The sequence below is a fragment of the Oscarella lobularis genome, chromosome 3 (genome assembly GCF_947507565.1).
Source record: "Oscarella lobularis chromosome 3, ooOscLobu1.1, whole genome shotgun sequence".
In the NCBI taxonomy this organism is placed as follows: domain Eukaryota; kingdom Metazoa; phylum Porifera; class Homoscleromorpha; order Homosclerophorida; family Oscarellidae; genus Oscarella; species Oscarella lobularis.
The window spans coordinates 3,516,260-3,531,330 of NC_089177.1; the positions used below are offsets into that span (position 1 = coordinate 3,516,260).

Consider the following 15,071-nt stretch of genomic DNA (forward strand, 5'->3'; position numbering starts at 1 on the left):
TGATAGAATAATTTCCAAGTCACCTATTTTGTGGGCTTTGATCAGGTAATCAAATTACTGTATTTAGAACCGTTGAAGCGCGTTATCGAGCTTTGTGTTATGTCGTAAGCCGTCGCAATCGGTTTCTTGCGCTCGCTTCTGCAATCGCCACGGGCAATGAACACCAGCGATGCCGATGTGGGCATGTTGAAGCGTCCTACCGGCAAAAGATCGCGATTAAAACGCGCAATCGATCGCATTCTATCCGAACCGGCGAAAAACGAAGTGGCAGGACTGTGGCGCTTGGCTTGGCCAACTGTAGCGAGACAGATCATATCTCGACGGACCGTGAATTTGTCTCGAATCTAGATTCTTTTCAGCATTCTGCACTATTCGTTACCTACAGTGACCGCTCTCTTTTGTGGTCATTTAGGAAAAGTGGAATTGGCTGCCGTAGGTGAGCCCTTTGAGTCAACATTTGAAAATGATATTGATACGTGTCCTCATAGGTATCGGCACTTCGGTGAGTTCCTCAATCTCTTTTTCTCTTGCTCTATTTTTTGCTTCTACTGTTTCCAGTTTACTAATGTCACTGGTGTGTCCGTTGTTGCTGGCCTTTTGTCCGCCTGTGATACGTTGTTCTCACAGGTACACCTTTAGGAAATCTCAGACTAGCTTAAAATTTTTTCCAACAGGCTTACGGAGCTAAGAAAAAACGCCTGATTGGAGTGATTTTGCAAAGAGGTGCGTGCCTACAAAGAAGTTATATATCGACTCGGTCAATTTTATTGAATTTGATGCCAGCTATTCTTTTTACGGGGCTCTTTGTTTTTCCTATTGCGGGACTGTGGCTCAACGCAGAGTCTCTTCTCCTTCTAATAGGATACGCAAAAGACGTTGCAAGGTTTTTAATTAATTAATTAATTAATGAAATTCTGCTGCTCGAGAGTTCCTTCTTTAGTCAAGCAGCGCTTTTTGTTCGAATTCAAATCGTTGGCCTTCCAGTCAGTGTAAACGCTAGTCAAATAAACGAGTAGAAATAAACAATTGTTTTTCAGAGTGTAATTGTATATACAACACTTCGAAAATTTCTTCTCAATCAGGTCTTCAAATTTTGCTACACGTGCTAGTCTCATCACTACTCGATAGAATCACGTGAAATTGCCATTAATCGTCGCTTTTGTTATCACCTGTCTGGCTGTAGTACTGAACTCTATTCTGATATTTGGCTTTCATGGAAAAATTGAGTGGGTCTCCAGAGATAACGCTTTCTGACGTCCAGCGAATGTTATCATTGCAGAGCGGCAGCAATTGTTCAAGCCATCTGTCAATTCCTTCAGCCATTTCTTCTACTCGGTTTGGTAAAGTGGAAAACGCCGGAAAATTTGGCTGATTGTTGGGACGGTGAGTCCGTTGTCTCAACAGAAGTGACACTCTAATTCTTTATCTAGGCTTGTCGTGGGAAGCTTTGTATGATTGGAAGGGTTTTAGCAGGCTAGCGTTTCCGGGTATGTCGTTGACGTGCATGGAATGGTGGAGCTACGAAGTGTGTATTCTTATATCTGGTATCATATGTGTATATACATGTCGTTTAGCCTGTAGTCTTGGTTGTCTTTCAGGCATTCTTAGCACTTTGGATGCGGCCACGTTCGTCGCCTGCTTTACCCTAATCAACGTTCTGTATATGGTCTCTCTCGGATTTGCGATTTCTGCCTCTGTTCGCGTGGGACAATTTCTCGGTGCAGACGAGCCCAACAATGCAAAGAGGACAGGAAAAGTCGCAGTTATTCTTATAGGTAACAGACGAAAAAAATAACGTATCTGTAAAATATCGGACATTTTATGCTCTTAGCGCTGTGGGGAATATTAGAATGCCTCGTTCTATTTCTCGCTCGTAATCAGATAGGACGGATATTTTCCAATGATAGGTGCTATTCATTTGACTCAATGTTCGACGTGATCAACGTTTTTTAATTAATTAATTAATAGAGACGTCATTGATCTTATTGGAAAATCGTTGAAAATCGTTTGCGTTGTTGTATTCTTTGATGACCTTCAGGTCAGTCGTCCTTCATATTGATTCGATTTTTTTCTATGTTGTTAGACTGTCGTGGGCGGTATTTATCGCGGGTCTGGACGCCAAGCGACGGGAGCATGTATTGCCTTTGTCAGCTACTACGTATTGGCACTGCCTATAGGCATTCCACTGGCTCTTTTGACGACTTTGAACGTTGTTGGATTTTGGGTAGGCATTCTCTGCGGAGTTGTATTTCAGGTGATAAAATTCGCTAAGGAATGTATAGCGGCGGCAAAAATCTATGTTTAGTTCGTTGCTGGCATTTTTGTGGTTTTGTGCTCAGATTGGAAATTATTGGCTAAAAAGGTTTTGGTCTGCCTTTTTTTGATTTAAATTTTTGACGTATATTGTGCTTCTAAGGCCAGAGCTCGTATGGAGAAAGCAGAAGCCAATGGAGAAGCAAGAGGGTCTTCAGTAGAACCAAGCAATGATATCAATTCAGATGTGACTGAACTGCTCACTTCCGATGAATCAATAGAAGAGGCAACTGAAGAAAGGTTGCAGCCTGAGGTTAGCAGAAAAGGTTTGAGACCGAAGGACTTTCGTGCAAAAGTGATTCGTCTCATCATATTATATTCTATTGGTTTGGCTGTTTTGACGTCGGCTGGAATTGCTAGTCAATACAAGCCGACTAATGGGAACGACAATTGCTCGTCGAATAAGTCTGAAAATGTCATGAGTAATTTGACGTCTTGCGTCAATACGTCATTGTCATCATCAATAGTGATGCCTAGCACTCTGGCGTTTACGCTAAAGCCATCTCCAACCGTGAAACCGAGAATTCAAGTAAAAGAACTGAGTTAAAATTGAAAAAAAAATGAGAGTATTGTTTTAGATCTCTGCCGCCACGATACCGCCAAGCTCTAGCTCTATAAAAGCAACAATATCAAGCTAAGACTATGTCCCATTCTTTTTTTGTGAGGCTTCTTTTTTTGTCTAATTACGAGGTATTTTCCGGAAGTGGATTCCACGTGACTTACATCCACACCGTCCAAAGCGCGTCTGCGTAGTGGACTTGTTTGGAAAAAATATGGAATCGCAGCCCGATTTCTTCGGTACAGGAAAAGCGCGCGTCACTCACAGACACGTCGAACGACCTTTCTAGCTCACGCGAAGCGCCTGCTACCCGTCGACGCCGAAATATGCGTCAAGAAAGTCGTCCAACTCGAAACCCAAAAAGAACGGCTCGAACCGCGCGGATTGGTACGGATAACGGGAAAAGTGGCGAGAGAGTCTCGTCGCGATGAGATCGAAGCCCCGGCGAATAGGCAATAAAAGCGTTTATACAGATCGTTACCAAACGGCGCATCTTCGTTTTCTCGCAAGGGAAAGGCTTGTCGAAGGTGTGGAAAGCGTCGAGCGCGTGCACGCCGTCTTTTTATTCGACTCCCTTTTGTCGCTAGATCGAGAACAACTTTCACTTTTTGGCAATCTCGCGTTTCGAAAGCGTCAATCCGAATCAGGTAGACGTCGCGACGCGCGGGGGGAATATTTAGGTACAAAGGGCAAGTTTCGTAATTCCAGCTCGTCATCGCCGTCGGAAATCATTCGTACGCGTTTCGCGTCAAAGCGGGCGACGCCGACGAAGTGATAGCGAGCGTGTTGACAGCGTTGCGATCGAATTTGCCCCAAACGCCGTTGGAGTACGCGCGAGCGATTCGATCTTCCTTTCTTTGTCTTCTATCGTCTTTCTAGATCGATTATCAAGTGGAGCGTCAAACCGGACGGTCGATCGGAGTCGATTCAAAGCCTCGTCGCTTCGGCAACCGATTCGCAGCACTCGGGCGACGCCGGACCGTGCGGTGAGGAAAAAAATTTTTTTGAGTCATGATGCCGGGCGAGTGGAATGTTCTCGTCGTTTTAGGCGGCTTTGCTGGGATCTATGCGTTCGTGTGCAATTTCTATCACACGGAATTCCGCGCGGAAGTAGAATGGGTGCGAAAGTTTTTGACTGACGTGTTTTGTTTGATGTTTATTGTTTTTTTTTACAGGACATCAATACCATCTATCATTCTCACGCTACGAGGCAATTGGATTTGCGCGATTTTGATCATCTGGTTCCCAGGTGAGACGAGAGAATTCCTTTGAATGAATCCTCGACGAGTTTCCATAGGGACTTGGTGCCCATAATCGCCACCTTGGCACATAACACTTGGTTCACAAAACTGTCGTCTCATGGAATCAAACTGGTACTGGGAAACGACAGCAAGAAAAAAACACCTATTTTTTTTCAGAGTCAGGATGCCATTGATGCTATAGCTAAAGTCTTGGAACTCTCTCCCGCTTTGGAGGAATTGAGTTTGGAAACGGCTGGCCTGACAAAGTAGCACATGCACGTCATCTTTAGTCTGACTATGTGTATTGAAATTGACTAGGGATTCTGTTCCGAAGCTGGCTACTAGTCTACAAAGTAACAGTCGTTCTGTTCTCCGTTCTTTAGATTTTTCTGGCAATCTATTGGAGGACAGAGGTAGATATTTGTTATTAGTGCCAAATGAATTAATTTTTTTCAAGGTGTATCGAGTCTTGCCGCTGTAATTGGAGATCTTGATCACGGGTTAGATGTATTGAAATTGGCTAAAGTTGGCATGACTGCAAGAGGTTTGCGTGTGCGCTTATGTCTAGTTTTTGGATTCTTTATTTCTACTTCTAGGCGTGGCCTCTTTGAGTCAAGCGCTCAAGAAAAACGAGCACAATTTTAGAAGTTTGAAAATGTTTGCCTTGTCACATGACATCATCATATTGTCTCTATTTATGTTCTTTTTAGACTTAAACTGTCCGACAATGCAATCAACCCGGAAGGAGTCCAGGCAAGGTTATTATCTGATTAGTGAAAAATTATAGAATGTCTCGGAAAAAGGCCTTGATGGAATTTTTAATTGGCAACAACGTTGTGCAACAATTAGAATTATCAAAAACGAGTTGTGCCTTGGAAAAGGTGATGAGAGAATTTATGACGTCAATAAGTCTTTTATCTCCTCGGTCAAAGATTTTCGACGGATTACTCCGAGGATGTTGTCCCAATTTACAACATTTGGACGTATCCAACAATCGCTATTCCGTTCGGTGGGAAGAAAAAAAGACGCATACTTTTTCTCACGCAATTTCCGTCTCATACAGAAAGGGGGCTAAGGATGTTTTCGTTCCGGAAGCCATTTACCGGGTTTCGCCACTTTCATTCGATAAGACTCCAACCCCTAACGCATGTCTCATAGTTCTTCTCCAAAGCGACGCAAATCAAAACAGTGTCGCTTGCCCACTGCAAGTTTCCGCCCGAAGCACTAAAGTACATTGCGTCAATTCATCTCTATTTCACGTGCACGCATTTAATTATTTAGAGCCGTACTGAAAGGGCTCAGTGAAAACAAAGCCGTATCGAAAGTTGAACTTCATCTCGGTTGGAATGAGGTACTAGCAAGAGTGTCTATAAATAAATAAATAAATACGTATACTGCATGCAAAGGTTCCAATAGTTTCATTATTTAAATAAAGTCTTTACATGAGGATTTTTTCAATGTATAGCTTGGCTCGGCTGGAGCGACTGTCCTTATCTCCCTTCTTCCTCGTATTCGCTGCTTGGCGTCGTTGGATTTGACCAGTAACGGTGCGTTTTCGCCTATTGTTTTTGTCTCTGCAAAAGAAATTGAATTTTCCTTTGCAGATCTCGAAGGTGACATGACGGATGTCTGCAAGGCCATCAGGGAGTGCCCGTCATCGCTGAAAAAACTGAAATTAGGAGACAATTTTAAATCGCAAAAGTGAGCCAATTTCGACATTCAATTAGCGCAAACCTCGGTTTCCTTAGGGGAAGAAGCGTCGTGGCTGTCGAAGCGGTAGCCAGTCTGCTGTCCTCCGAAAACTGCGTAGGGCAAACGCGATTTTGATCACTTTTTTAGAGCGAGATCTTTTGTCTAGGGTATCGAAGTCCTGTCTGTGGCAGATTCAAAATTGAAGCATCTCATGGCCAACCTCTTGGACACTCTTTCAACAAGCGAATCTCTTGTTGAGATAGATATTAGGTACCATAGTAGACGTTTTGGACGAGACGTTTAGATGAGAATGACGAATTCGCAGCGGGAATTCCATGGGGGACAGAGGCGCACGCATGCTGGCCAGGGCTCTGCAAGTGAACACGACCATAAAGCAAGGCTTCGTATACCGAGATAGGCAGAGAGACGAGAAGAAAGAATTGTCTTCATTGTAGGACGATTTACTGGGATAAGAACAGCGTGGGTCCCGCCGGATTTCGCGACGTCGCCGTCGCATTAAAAGAGTACGAGAGCGAAAGAGATTGTAGACGGGGAGGGAGAAAAATTAATTTTCCTTAGAAATCACTCACTTCTGGAAATGCCGACTCCGATTCACGACGCTGCCGCTCATCTCAAGGACGGAGTGCAGTCTTATCTACTCGACGTTCGTCTCAACTGCTCAGGACGTCGACGTCGAAAATTCGTTTTTTTTTAGATTCAAAGCGCTCTGAATCGTAATCATTCGATACAGCGTCTCGAAGTGGATCAGGCGATGCGACGGCAAGAACAGATTATGCTAAGCACGACTCAACAGCAGGTAAACGAAAATCTTTATTTTTTTTCTATTCTCTCTCTCTACAGAATCATATTTCCTCAGGTGGCCGATAGAGAGATCGTCAATTTACAGGATCTCCTACTCTCGGTCGACCCCGAGGCAATTGAAAACAGAGACGAAATCGATGCGTTGATAAACGAAGCCAACAAAACATCTCACGTAGATTTTTATTTTTAGAGGATGAGACGGCTTTCGTTTGAGTTTCGTCTAGCTCCTGATGCGCCTTCACTCTCAAGAGTACGAAGACAAGCTGAGCGACTCGATTCGTAGTCATCTTCGAGCGGCGGCGACGAACGCTCACAAGTTCGTCGCGGATACGATTTTTCAGGAGAATTCGTCGAGAATGTTGAGCGCCGTTGAAGCGATTTATCCGTCTCTCGTCTCCGACGAGGTATGTTCTGTCAGTTCCTAGGTCATCCTCTCGTGCATTTTTCTCGTGCAGTTGAAGGGCAGTCTGACTCAAATTGTCGACGAAAACGCGTCTATGCCTTTGGATTTCATTAGCGATATATTTACCCAAGGGATTGGAGTTGACGTGACAGCGAAAGTCTGGTAAACTGACTGTCTATTCGAAGGTATTGTTTTTTTTTACTTTTCCCCGTACTGTCTTTAGTCAGGTGAGTTATGACGTCGCTGTTGAGCTGTCCGAGGGGGTCGTCGACGCGCTGAAACGTCGTCTGCAAGAGCGCAAGGAGACCCTTGTGAGCTCTCTTTTCCTGCAGTGATGATGAAAAAAGTACGCTTGGGGAATTTTAGATAGCGCTGCATGATAAACAGGAAGCGGAAGCGGAGAAGATTCGTCAGGCGGAGAAATTACGAGCTGAAGAAGAAAAAGCTGCCGCCGCTGCCGCCGCCGCTGCGGCAGCAGAAGCGGAGGAGAAGGCAGAGGAAAAGAAACCTGCTACTCAATCGGAACCGGACTCGGCCCCCCCGGCCACAGAAGAGCCGGATCTAGGCAGAGGGAACCTTATTGTAAGTTCCGTAGAATTTAATATGACTTCATAATGTCTCTTTTCTTTAGAGCCAGTTAAAGAAGCAAACGTTGCGACAGAGACCGGGATCAATTAATCGTTAGTGAACCGTTTGGGCGTCGTGTTGGTGTCGAGTTGACTTTTTCTAGTTGACGATGCTTCTTTGAAACCGACCGGTCCTAAATTGGATCACCTAACCAAGGATCGGCCTCGGCCGAGAAAGGCGTTTCGGCCGACGGCGCGTCCTTCGTTCCGAGGTCCGGCAGATCTGTTTGCTGCCAGCGACGAGTCGGGTGAAACCGACGGACAGGCTAGAGGGTGAAAATATGGAAGAAATGCTATTTTTCTTTGCGAATTCGAGGTGTTTAGTTTGTCGCCCCTGGCCAAAACGGAAGAGAGAAAAGCAGCTGAGAAGGCGAAAAATGTTGTTGAATGAAGAATTTTGATAGGATTACGTTCACTTTTCGTGTTTAGGCGAAGGAAAAATCGAAAACTGTTCAATTTCCTCTGACTGAGCCAAAGTCAAAGGCGAGTCAAAACAGGCGAGAATATTTGAGACTCAAAACTGATTTTATGCAGGAGAAAGAAAGGAAAGAGAAAAAGGACAAGGACAAGGAGAAAGACAAGAAAGAAAAGGACAAGGACAAGGAGAAAGACAAGAAAGAAAAGGAAAAGAAAGAGAAAGAAAAGAAAGAGAAAGAAAAGAAGGAGAAAGAAAAGGAGAAGAAGGAGAAGAAGTCGCTCTGTGTAGACTTAGTGTTTTAAGTTCTCACGTTGATTTTTTTGTAGGAGTAGCAGTGTGCTAAAGAAGTTTGCCGCTGTCGGCAGGAGAAAGAGCTACTCGACTGAGGAGGAACCGACGGCGGCAGAGAAAGCAATAGAAGCGCCGGCCACGATTGCAGAAAAACCGGCCGAAAAACCGGTAGAAAAACCACTAGAACAGCCGGCAGAAAAGCCGGCAGAAAAAGTGGGACCTATGGGACCTATGACAGCAGTCAAAGAAACGAAATTGCCGTCGCTTGGAATCGGATTTGGAGCATCAGTTAACGCCGAAATAAAGAAAAAGAACGTGGAAAAGAAAGATGGGGATGAGAAGGAGACAAAAACCGAACCCGAAACGAAAGCAGGAGAAAAATCCGAATTGCCGTCGCTTGGAATCGGATTTGGAGCATCAGTTGTCGCCGAAATAAAGAAAAAGAACGTGGAAAAGAAAGATGGGGATGAGAAGAAGACAAAAACCGAACCCGAAACGAAAGCAGAAGAGAAATCCGACGAGGCAGCGGTTCATCCTCAAGCCAAACCAAGGCCGGTCGGTGTTAAACCTGGACCAAGGGCATTGCCAGCGGATTTGAAGCAAGTGCAAGAGCGTAAGGTAAGAAGAAATCAACTCGCTTTGCTTTATTATTAAATAGAGGGATGGCTCGTTTTAGGTGACGCTAGCAAAAAGTCCTCCGGCGGTTGCCGCGAAGCCCAGGCCCACGCCATCGCCACGCCCGCGAAAGAAGGAGTTGGTCGTGGAACAGGTTGAAGTGAAGAAGGCCGACGTGATACCGGCGGCCAGCGATGACGAAGGACTTGTCGATGCCGATGCTCCGGTTGCCAAGGCGACTGTTGTTGAGTCGGTGGAAGCGAAAGTCGTGGAACAGCGCAAAGAGGAGGCGGAAATTGGTGCGGCTAAGGTCGTGTCTGTCGAGAGGACGGAGAGTCAGGTTGAAGCTGGAGATGGAACGGCTGGTGCGGTAAAAGAGGAGGAGGATATGAAAAAGGAGGATGAGGCGACTGCTGAGAAAGAGACGAAGGGGACTGACGGGGGAGAGGAATCTGATAAAAAAGAAGAGAAATCCGATGAAAAGGGGCTCGTTGATGCAAAGGACGATAGCCAGGAGGAAAAGGCTGTGAAGGAGGAGAAAGAGGAGAAGGAGAAGGAGAAGGAGGAGGAGGAGGAGGAGAAACCTGAAGTAAACGAAGCTGAGAAAGCGCAAGAAGAGTCATCAAAGGATGGGGAGCCTGAAGCAAAGGAGGAATCAGTTACTGAACCCGTAAAAGCCCGTGGCATAGCAAAAACGAAAGTTTCTTATTGCCTTGTTGTGTTTGTAGAAAAAGATCGAAGAAGAGTCGCAACAAGAGCCGGCCTCTGATGAAACGAAAAAGGAAGACAAAAAAGAGGAGAAGAAGGAACCTGAGGAGGAGGAAGAGGAGAAATCAACTTCTGAACCAAAGGTAGAAACCGCTGATAGTCAGAAAGCGGAAACGTCAGTTTCGACCGAAACTGACGGTTCGAATGGGCCGCCACCCTCTGGTAGTGGTAGTGATGGCAACAAAGAAGGCTCTAAACAGCCTTTTCAACTTATTGAAGACATGGAAGCCACTTTTGTTTAGATGTTTTAGCCGAGGAAAACTCATTTTTTTTGTTTTTGTTTTTGTTTTTATGGCGTAAATACTGTAGGTCTAATTTTTTTTTCCCGGTAAAGAAGTTGCGACGAATTCCCGTATGCGGTAGCGATGACGTTTAGATCGCCCCTCTTTGCGGCCCTTCTGCTCGCTTTTGCGACCGCCGAGTCGTCGGTAGTAGAACTAGATGACGAGTAAGGCAGCAAGAATGCTCGAAAGTCGACGCAATCGGTCTCCTCTTTGCGTTTCAGATTCGGCGAGAGTTGGAAAGCGAAAACGTGGCTCGTCATGGTACGCAAGCTCGAGTAGACCACCACGCGCACTCACAATTTTTACAGTTTTACGCTCCCTGGTGCGGCTATTGCAAAAGCTTCGCTCCCGTTTGGGAAGACGTGGGGAAAAGGCTACACAGTAGTCGCGACATGGACGTCCACGTGGGCAAACTGGATTGCACCCAGTACAAAGGCAAAGTCGACGGCATCGAGTCGTTGGCTTAGTTTTAAGATTTCCCTAGATTTGGCGTCTCAATTCGAAATCCGGGGAATGCCCACCGTCAAATTGTGAGATGTAGCACGTGACAATCATATTTTGTCTGATATTGAATTTAGATTTCATAAGGACAACGAGTATGCGTACGAAGGACGTAGAGAGGTTGATCACGTGGTCAAGTTTGTCAAAAGGGCAATTGGGTAAAGTGCTCAATTAATTAATTAAACAAAAATTTCATGGCTAATTGAAAATCTATTTGCAGTCCAGCTGTTGTGCCTCTAAAGAAACGAAGCGAGATTGACGATGCGGTGAAAGAGAATACAGTTGCATTTGTTCTTGTGAATGGAAACAAAAGAATCGAGGTTCTGTCTCCTCTATAATTGGTCCCAAGTTTCGAATCACTCTATTAGGAGATTTACGCTCGAGTTGCTCAAAAGCACATACTCACTGCCTCATTTTATTCCTTGCAAAGTTTTGACCTTAGAGCAGTAAAAAATTAGATACCATATAGATGTGATATGACCCTCTTTTCCCCCAAGGAACTTCATCTTGGAGATGGTCCTCACTTGGTTGTATTCAAGGACGGTAATTCTTACGTTTACCGTGATCCAAGAGGTTAGCTTGGCGTGCAACATAGATTAGTTGTATTTCTTTTATTATTATAAGGGTTTGATTCTGATGCGTTGACGGAATGGATCGAGCAAGAACAGTACACATCAGTAAGCCTTTTATTCTCTATCTTATTGACGTTTTCTCTCTCTTAGGCTTCCGGCGTTTCCTAGCATTGAATTATTTGAAATTCAAGATTATCTGGTTTCAAGTATTTATTTAATAAATGATTTAGTTTTGTGCCCACGTATGCATATCTGCCGTAGGCAAATTAATCGTTCTTTTTGCACTCGGAGACAAACAGAAGGAATATAAATTTATACCAAAGTAGGCTATTCGATTTAAAAAAATTAGAGTACTGAATATATTTAACACTGTAGGAGCCTTGAAGCAGTAAAAAGTGTAGCAATTAGCCGAAAATTTCACCCAGAGTAATTAATTCACTTGCTCGTAGCATCTCAGAGTTGATCTTATTTTGAAGATTATATTTTGCTTCAATGGAACGCGAAGAAGTAGTGCAACGAGAGACTATGGCAGAACTGTCAGCGCCCTGCTTGGTCGTCTTCAATTTCTCGTCTAACGAATTTTATCCTTTCGAAAATGCAAGTTTCCTTGAAACCGCGTTCTCTCCTTAATAAATTGCTTCAGGATTTTTCCGTTCAAGCTATAGATCAGACTGGTCTGACAGCGTTTTTAGAGAAAATCAAAGCCGGAAGTATAGAGGTAGGCAGAGAGAGCAGGTGGTCTGCAGACTGAATTGACTTCTACAGCCACACGGAGGCAGGTCCTACTATCAAACCATAAGACGAGTAAGATGAAGAAGAATTTGCATTTTCTCTGTCTATGTACTGTATATCTTTCAGTTTCTGTGGGCTGTCAAAGACATGATTAAAGTTGAAAGTACGTAGATACTATTGTTCCATCTATATCTTTCTGTAGGGCATGTGGCACACTCAACCGGCAATGGTTGTCATTTTGGGTAGCCTCATCATTCTCCTATTTCTCGTTCTCCTCTTTGTCGCCTTCTGTGACGGTACAGAGGACCAACACCACAGCGAAACGAGCGAAACGAATGAGGGTCAAGACGAAAACAAAAGCAAGGAGCCGAGTTCGACGGGAAAAGAAAAGAGCGATTGAAAAAAAAAAACCCCGCTAGATTTCGAATTTGTAATCAGAAGCGAAAAAAGACTCTTAGATAGAAAAGAACGACTACGTTGTCTTTGACGTTCTCGCTTTGTTGAAAGCCGTGCGAATTTGCTGGGCACTCGAAGCGCCAACAACGCGTGAAAGATCGTCTACTGAAGCACAGCATATACCTCGTACATCTTTAGAAATCAAAATACAGGTATACTCTAATATGGCTATAATATGACTCACTTTTAAATTTCTCTAGCAGCGCTTTTGCCTTGACTGCGCCTACACCAGGCAATAATTTAACGCTATCCATCACAGACGGATCGGGGGATAGTTTCTTTCTCTTTTGACGGTAAGGATTTACGTTGGGCTGACTCTCCTGACGAACCTCAAAAACGAATACTATAGCTACTCGTCCCCCCCGGATAGAACGCTTAATTGAATTACTATTTCTGCCAAAAGGTGCCCCGCCTCCTCTATAGATCCAACCGGAAGTAAAACTAAATTGCAATCCAAAGTCGCGAATTTTTGCAGAGCCGGGTAATATTGATCAGTCAGTTGAGTACGCTCGGCTATAACAATGCCACGATGCGTGGCCAATTTCTACGCGCGCAAAATTAAAAACGGAGGAAATGCGGAGGCGTGGTTACTTTGGCTAGTTTTTGTAGTCGCCCTTGGCTCGCTCCCCTATTGACTACGTCGGCTTCGTTGAGCCACGCGACGGCTATATTATTTGAGATGTAGAAGTCTGTCGATCCCATTGAGTCTTGGATGTTGACTTCGACGCGATCTGGGAGGGGTGACGTGTTTCAATTCAAATTTCCCGCTCCTGCTTCTTACTTTCGCGTAGAATTTTGGTTATTCCCGACGTTCTAAGTCGTTCGTTTACGGCTATGTATCCTTTCGGCTGTCGCGTTCCTATCGCTTGCGATTTGAGCGGCGAGAAGAGCGAGGTCGCCATTGCGGCGCGTACGCTAGGACTAGACGTAGGTGGACACGTGACATCTTTTTTCGCAACGCTAAGAGTATGGGCAGCCGTAAGGACGAGAGAAATGCTGCTATTGCTTCGTGGATTGTCGAGTTTCAACTGTCGAGAGGCCTAAAGCCAAGTACCTAATAGAATCAAGAGCATAAGACACCTGCTCGAATTCTCATAGCGTTCGACGTGCGCCCTCCGCACCTTCCACGCGAAGTGCTGAACGGATTCGTTCTCTGGAGCATTGTCCGTCAAAAAGAGTTGCATAATTTCGACCGAGCACTTCAAATCGTCGCGAAATTGAGGCGCAAGTTGTCCTGCCCGGCTCACCGTCGAATAAGCGAAAGAATTTCTTATAATTTGACGTTTTGGGTAAGATGTCTCATCCCAGATACGTCAGACAAGTCGAAAACTCTTTTTTAGCTCCTAATGGGTGCTATGAAGCGTTACATCGACGAGGAAATATCAGAAGACGAATTTCGAAAGATACTGAATCAACGTATATCAAAAGAACACGAAGACAAGGTAGAAAAAAATAGACTGAAAAGAAACGTTGGTATGATTTTTTTTTGTGCTGTAGGGTTATCGTAAACTGCGTTCAAGTTTTTTGAGTTTACGTTCGAGAGAAGCGTGTCGCGATTATTTCGACCAGACGTGCTCCATTGAATCAGGCTACGTCCAATTGCTCGATCTGACGCTCGAATTTCTACGCAAGATTTTCGAGCAACGCAATTGGACTCACCTAGACGCAATATACAGTGCAACGACAGCACACATAGAAGAAAAAGGTGCCCAACTCATAAATAATAAATAGAATGGTAATTGTTTCGTGCAGAGTTAGAACGTTCAGCTGAGATGTCAGATTTTGATGTGGAACTCGAGCAAATAGCACGCGGAAGAAACGACGAGGACAACGGTAGCGAAAGCGAAAGCGTGCTGACACCGCCGAAACCAACGACTTCAGGTAGCAAGTCTTGGATTTCTCGACTCTTTCGATGCAACTTACTCTAAGCGCAATTTTTTCTTCTTTGTATTGGGTTATAAAGAATGTGATTCAAGTGGCGACGATAGCTATGCGGAAAATTCATGGGAGGGATCGGAGCCGCCGCGAATATTTCCGCTAGTTGTACCACCTTCGTCGCCTTGTCGTCCCATGTTGATGAAATGTCAGCGGATGAGACTTCAAGTGGAGAAAATCCCATTCAAGAAAAGTGAGTAGAATCTCTTTCGCATTTCTATAGTAATTTGATATGTATCTTAGACTGAGAACGCCACCGTAGTTTTATTCGAAAATTTTTAAGCTAGCTAAAGCTAAAGCGCATCGTGTATAGTTTTTCAGTCGTCTAGATCGAGGCATATATTCGTTCCCAACGCTTTGTAGAGTTCGACTCGCGTGCGTCCGACGTCTTGCTCGAGTTGATCCGCTTTCGTTTCGAGCGAGGCCATTTCGGTCTCGAGCGACGTCTTGCGACGCGACAGCGATTCTTGGGCCTCTTCGGCGTTGAGGTGAACGAACACGTCGCCTAGTTCGAAAGGAATCGTCAATTCGGCGTCGTCGTCGGCGAGAAGTGACGCTTCCTCTACTTGCTGTATCGCTTCGAGGACGTTTTCGTACAATTTCTAGCGGGAGATGTCGAGCGGTTGAATGGGGATTGTAGAAGGAACCTTTTTGGATTCGAGTTCTTCGCGTGTTTCGGTGAGAGTGGCTTGCATTCGCGCGAATAGGCAAATTCGCTGCTGATCTTCGTGTTTTATATGAACAACGCCGTAATCCTAGGAGAGGTTATAAGAATTGCTCGTTGCAACGACAGGAAACGACCTTGAAATTTGCTGCAGACATTTTTTATTTTTTTATTCGGGG

At 44.7% G+C, this 15,071-nt stretch overlaps 6 protein-coding genes across 7 annotated transcripts; 4 read left to right on the plus strand and 2 right to left on the minus strand.

Annotated features, from left to right (window-relative positions):
* Nucleotides 1-92: 92 nt before the first annotated feature.
* LOC136184757 (multidrug and toxin extrusion protein 1-like) lies at nucleotides 93-3,037 on the plus strand. 2 transcript variants are annotated; one of them, XM_065971724.1, is made up of 18 exons: nucleotides 93-297; nucleotides 349-436; nucleotides 489-502; nucleotides 559-627; nucleotides 675-723; nucleotides 784-883; nucleotides 941-983; nucleotides 1,038-1,082; nucleotides 1,129-1,226; nucleotides 1,280-1,383; nucleotides 1,431-1,544; nucleotides 1,599-1,775; nucleotides 1,832-1,907; nucleotides 1,969-2,038; nucleotides 2,084-2,254; nucleotides 2,306-2,362; nucleotides 2,417-2,842; nucleotides 2,892-3,037. In XM_065971724.1, the coding sequence occupies exons 1-18, from the start codon at nucleotides 157-159 to the stop codon at nucleotides 2,949-2,951; spliced, it is 1,902 nt and encodes a 633-aa protein (XP_065827796.1). In that variant the 5' UTR covers nucleotides 93-156; the 3' UTR covers nucleotides 2,952-3,037. The 2 variants fall into 2 exon arrangements, with proteins under 2 accessions (XP_065827796.1, XP_065827797.1); XM_065971725.1 differs by having other exon boundaries at nucleotides 289-297; nucleotides 349-432.
* Nucleotides 3,015-10,095, plus strand: LOC136184755 (F-actin-uncapping protein LRRC16A-like). Its single transcript, XM_065971721.1, has 40 exons — nucleotides 3,015-3,111; nucleotides 3,162-3,259; nucleotides 3,346-3,399; nucleotides 3,460-3,519; nucleotides 3,581-3,699; nucleotides 3,752-3,858; nucleotides 3,921-3,991; nucleotides 4,048-4,121; nucleotides 4,170-4,245; nucleotides 4,291-4,379; nucleotides 4,432-4,526; nucleotides 4,571-4,657; nucleotides 4,710-4,770; nucleotides 4,824-4,866; nucleotides 4,917-4,994; nucleotides 5,046-5,122; nucleotides 5,177-5,219; nucleotides 5,272-5,342; nucleotides 5,395-5,464; nucleotides 5,579-5,660; nucleotides 5,718-5,814; nucleotides 5,862-5,919; nucleotides 5,972-6,075; nucleotides 6,131-6,199; nucleotides 6,261-6,329; nucleotides 6,385-6,469; nucleotides 6,521-6,622; nucleotides 6,683-6,799; nucleotides 6,852-7,031; nucleotides 7,083-7,192; nucleotides 7,254-7,341; nucleotides 7,397-7,612; nucleotides 7,662-7,710; nucleotides 7,761-7,929; nucleotides 7,981-8,035; nucleotides 8,086-8,139; nucleotides 8,191-8,348; nucleotides 8,401-8,983; nucleotides 9,042-9,650; nucleotides 9,709-10,095. Exons 1-40 carry the CDS (start codon nucleotides 3,087-3,089, stop codon nucleotides 9,988-9,990), a joined length of 4,734 nt encoding a protein of 1,577 aa, XP_065827793.1. The 5' UTR covers nucleotides 3,015-3,086; the 3' UTR covers nucleotides 9,991-10,095.
* A 3-nt stretch (nucleotides 10,096-10,098) lies between these two features.
* Nucleotides 10,099-12,370, plus strand: LOC136184760 (protein disulfide-isomerase tmx3a-like). The gene is made up of 17 exons (XM_065971727.1): nucleotides 10,099-10,196; nucleotides 10,254-10,293; nucleotides 10,341-10,467; nucleotides 10,517-10,562; nucleotides 10,611-10,691; nucleotides 10,754-10,853; nucleotides 10,902-10,979; nucleotides 11,031-11,106; nucleotides 11,158-11,200; nucleotides 11,256-11,311; nucleotides 11,367-11,427; nucleotides 11,481-11,531; nucleotides 11,582-11,702; nucleotides 11,749-11,823; nucleotides 11,871-11,909; nucleotides 11,964-11,993; nucleotides 12,040-12,370. Exons 1-17 carry the CDS (start codon nucleotides 10,114-10,116, stop codon nucleotides 12,235-12,237), a joined length of 1,305 nt encoding a protein of 434 aa, XP_065827799.1. The 5' UTR covers nucleotides 10,099-10,113; the 3' UTR covers nucleotides 12,238-12,370.
* LOC136184764 (Fanconi anemia core complex-associated protein 24-like) lies at nucleotides 12,238-13,197 on the minus strand. Its single transcript, XM_065971732.1, has 5 exons — nucleotides 13,075-13,197; nucleotides 12,885-13,024; nucleotides 12,682-12,837; nucleotides 12,478-12,622; nucleotides 12,238-12,425 (listed from the first exon to the last, which is right to left on the minus strand). Exons 1-5 carry the CDS (start codon nucleotides 13,193-13,195, stop codon nucleotides 12,310-12,312), a joined length of 678 nt encoding a protein of 225 aa, XP_065827804.1. The 5' UTR covers nucleotides 13,196-13,197; the 3' UTR covers nucleotides 12,238-12,309.
* Nucleotides 13,198-13,235: 38 nt separating this feature from the next.
* On the plus strand, nucleotides 13,236-14,574 carry LOC136184762 (uncharacterized). Its single transcript, XM_065971730.1, has 7 exons — nucleotides 13,236-13,343; nucleotides 13,392-13,582; nucleotides 13,634-13,735; nucleotides 13,791-13,998; nucleotides 14,046-14,174; nucleotides 14,257-14,421; nucleotides 14,472-14,574. The coding sequence occupies exons 1-7, from the start codon at nucleotides 13,262-13,264 to the stop codon at nucleotides 14,474-14,476; spliced, it is 882 nt and encodes a 293-aa protein (XP_065827802.1). The 5' UTR covers nucleotides 13,236-13,261; the 3' UTR covers nucleotides 14,477-14,574.
* LOC136184765 (prefoldin subunit 4-like) lies at nucleotides 14,468-15,069 on the minus strand. The gene is made up of 3 exons (XM_065971733.1): nucleotides 15,030-15,069; nucleotides 14,876-14,983; nucleotides 14,468-14,830 (listed from the first exon to the last, which is right to left on the minus strand). Exons 1-3 carry the CDS (start codon nucleotides 15,048-15,050, stop codon nucleotides 14,546-14,548), a joined length of 414 nt encoding a protein of 137 aa, XP_065827805.1. The 5' UTR covers nucleotides 15,051-15,069; the 3' UTR covers nucleotides 14,468-14,545.
* Between the last annotated feature and the right edge of the window lie 2 nt (nucleotides 15,070-15,071).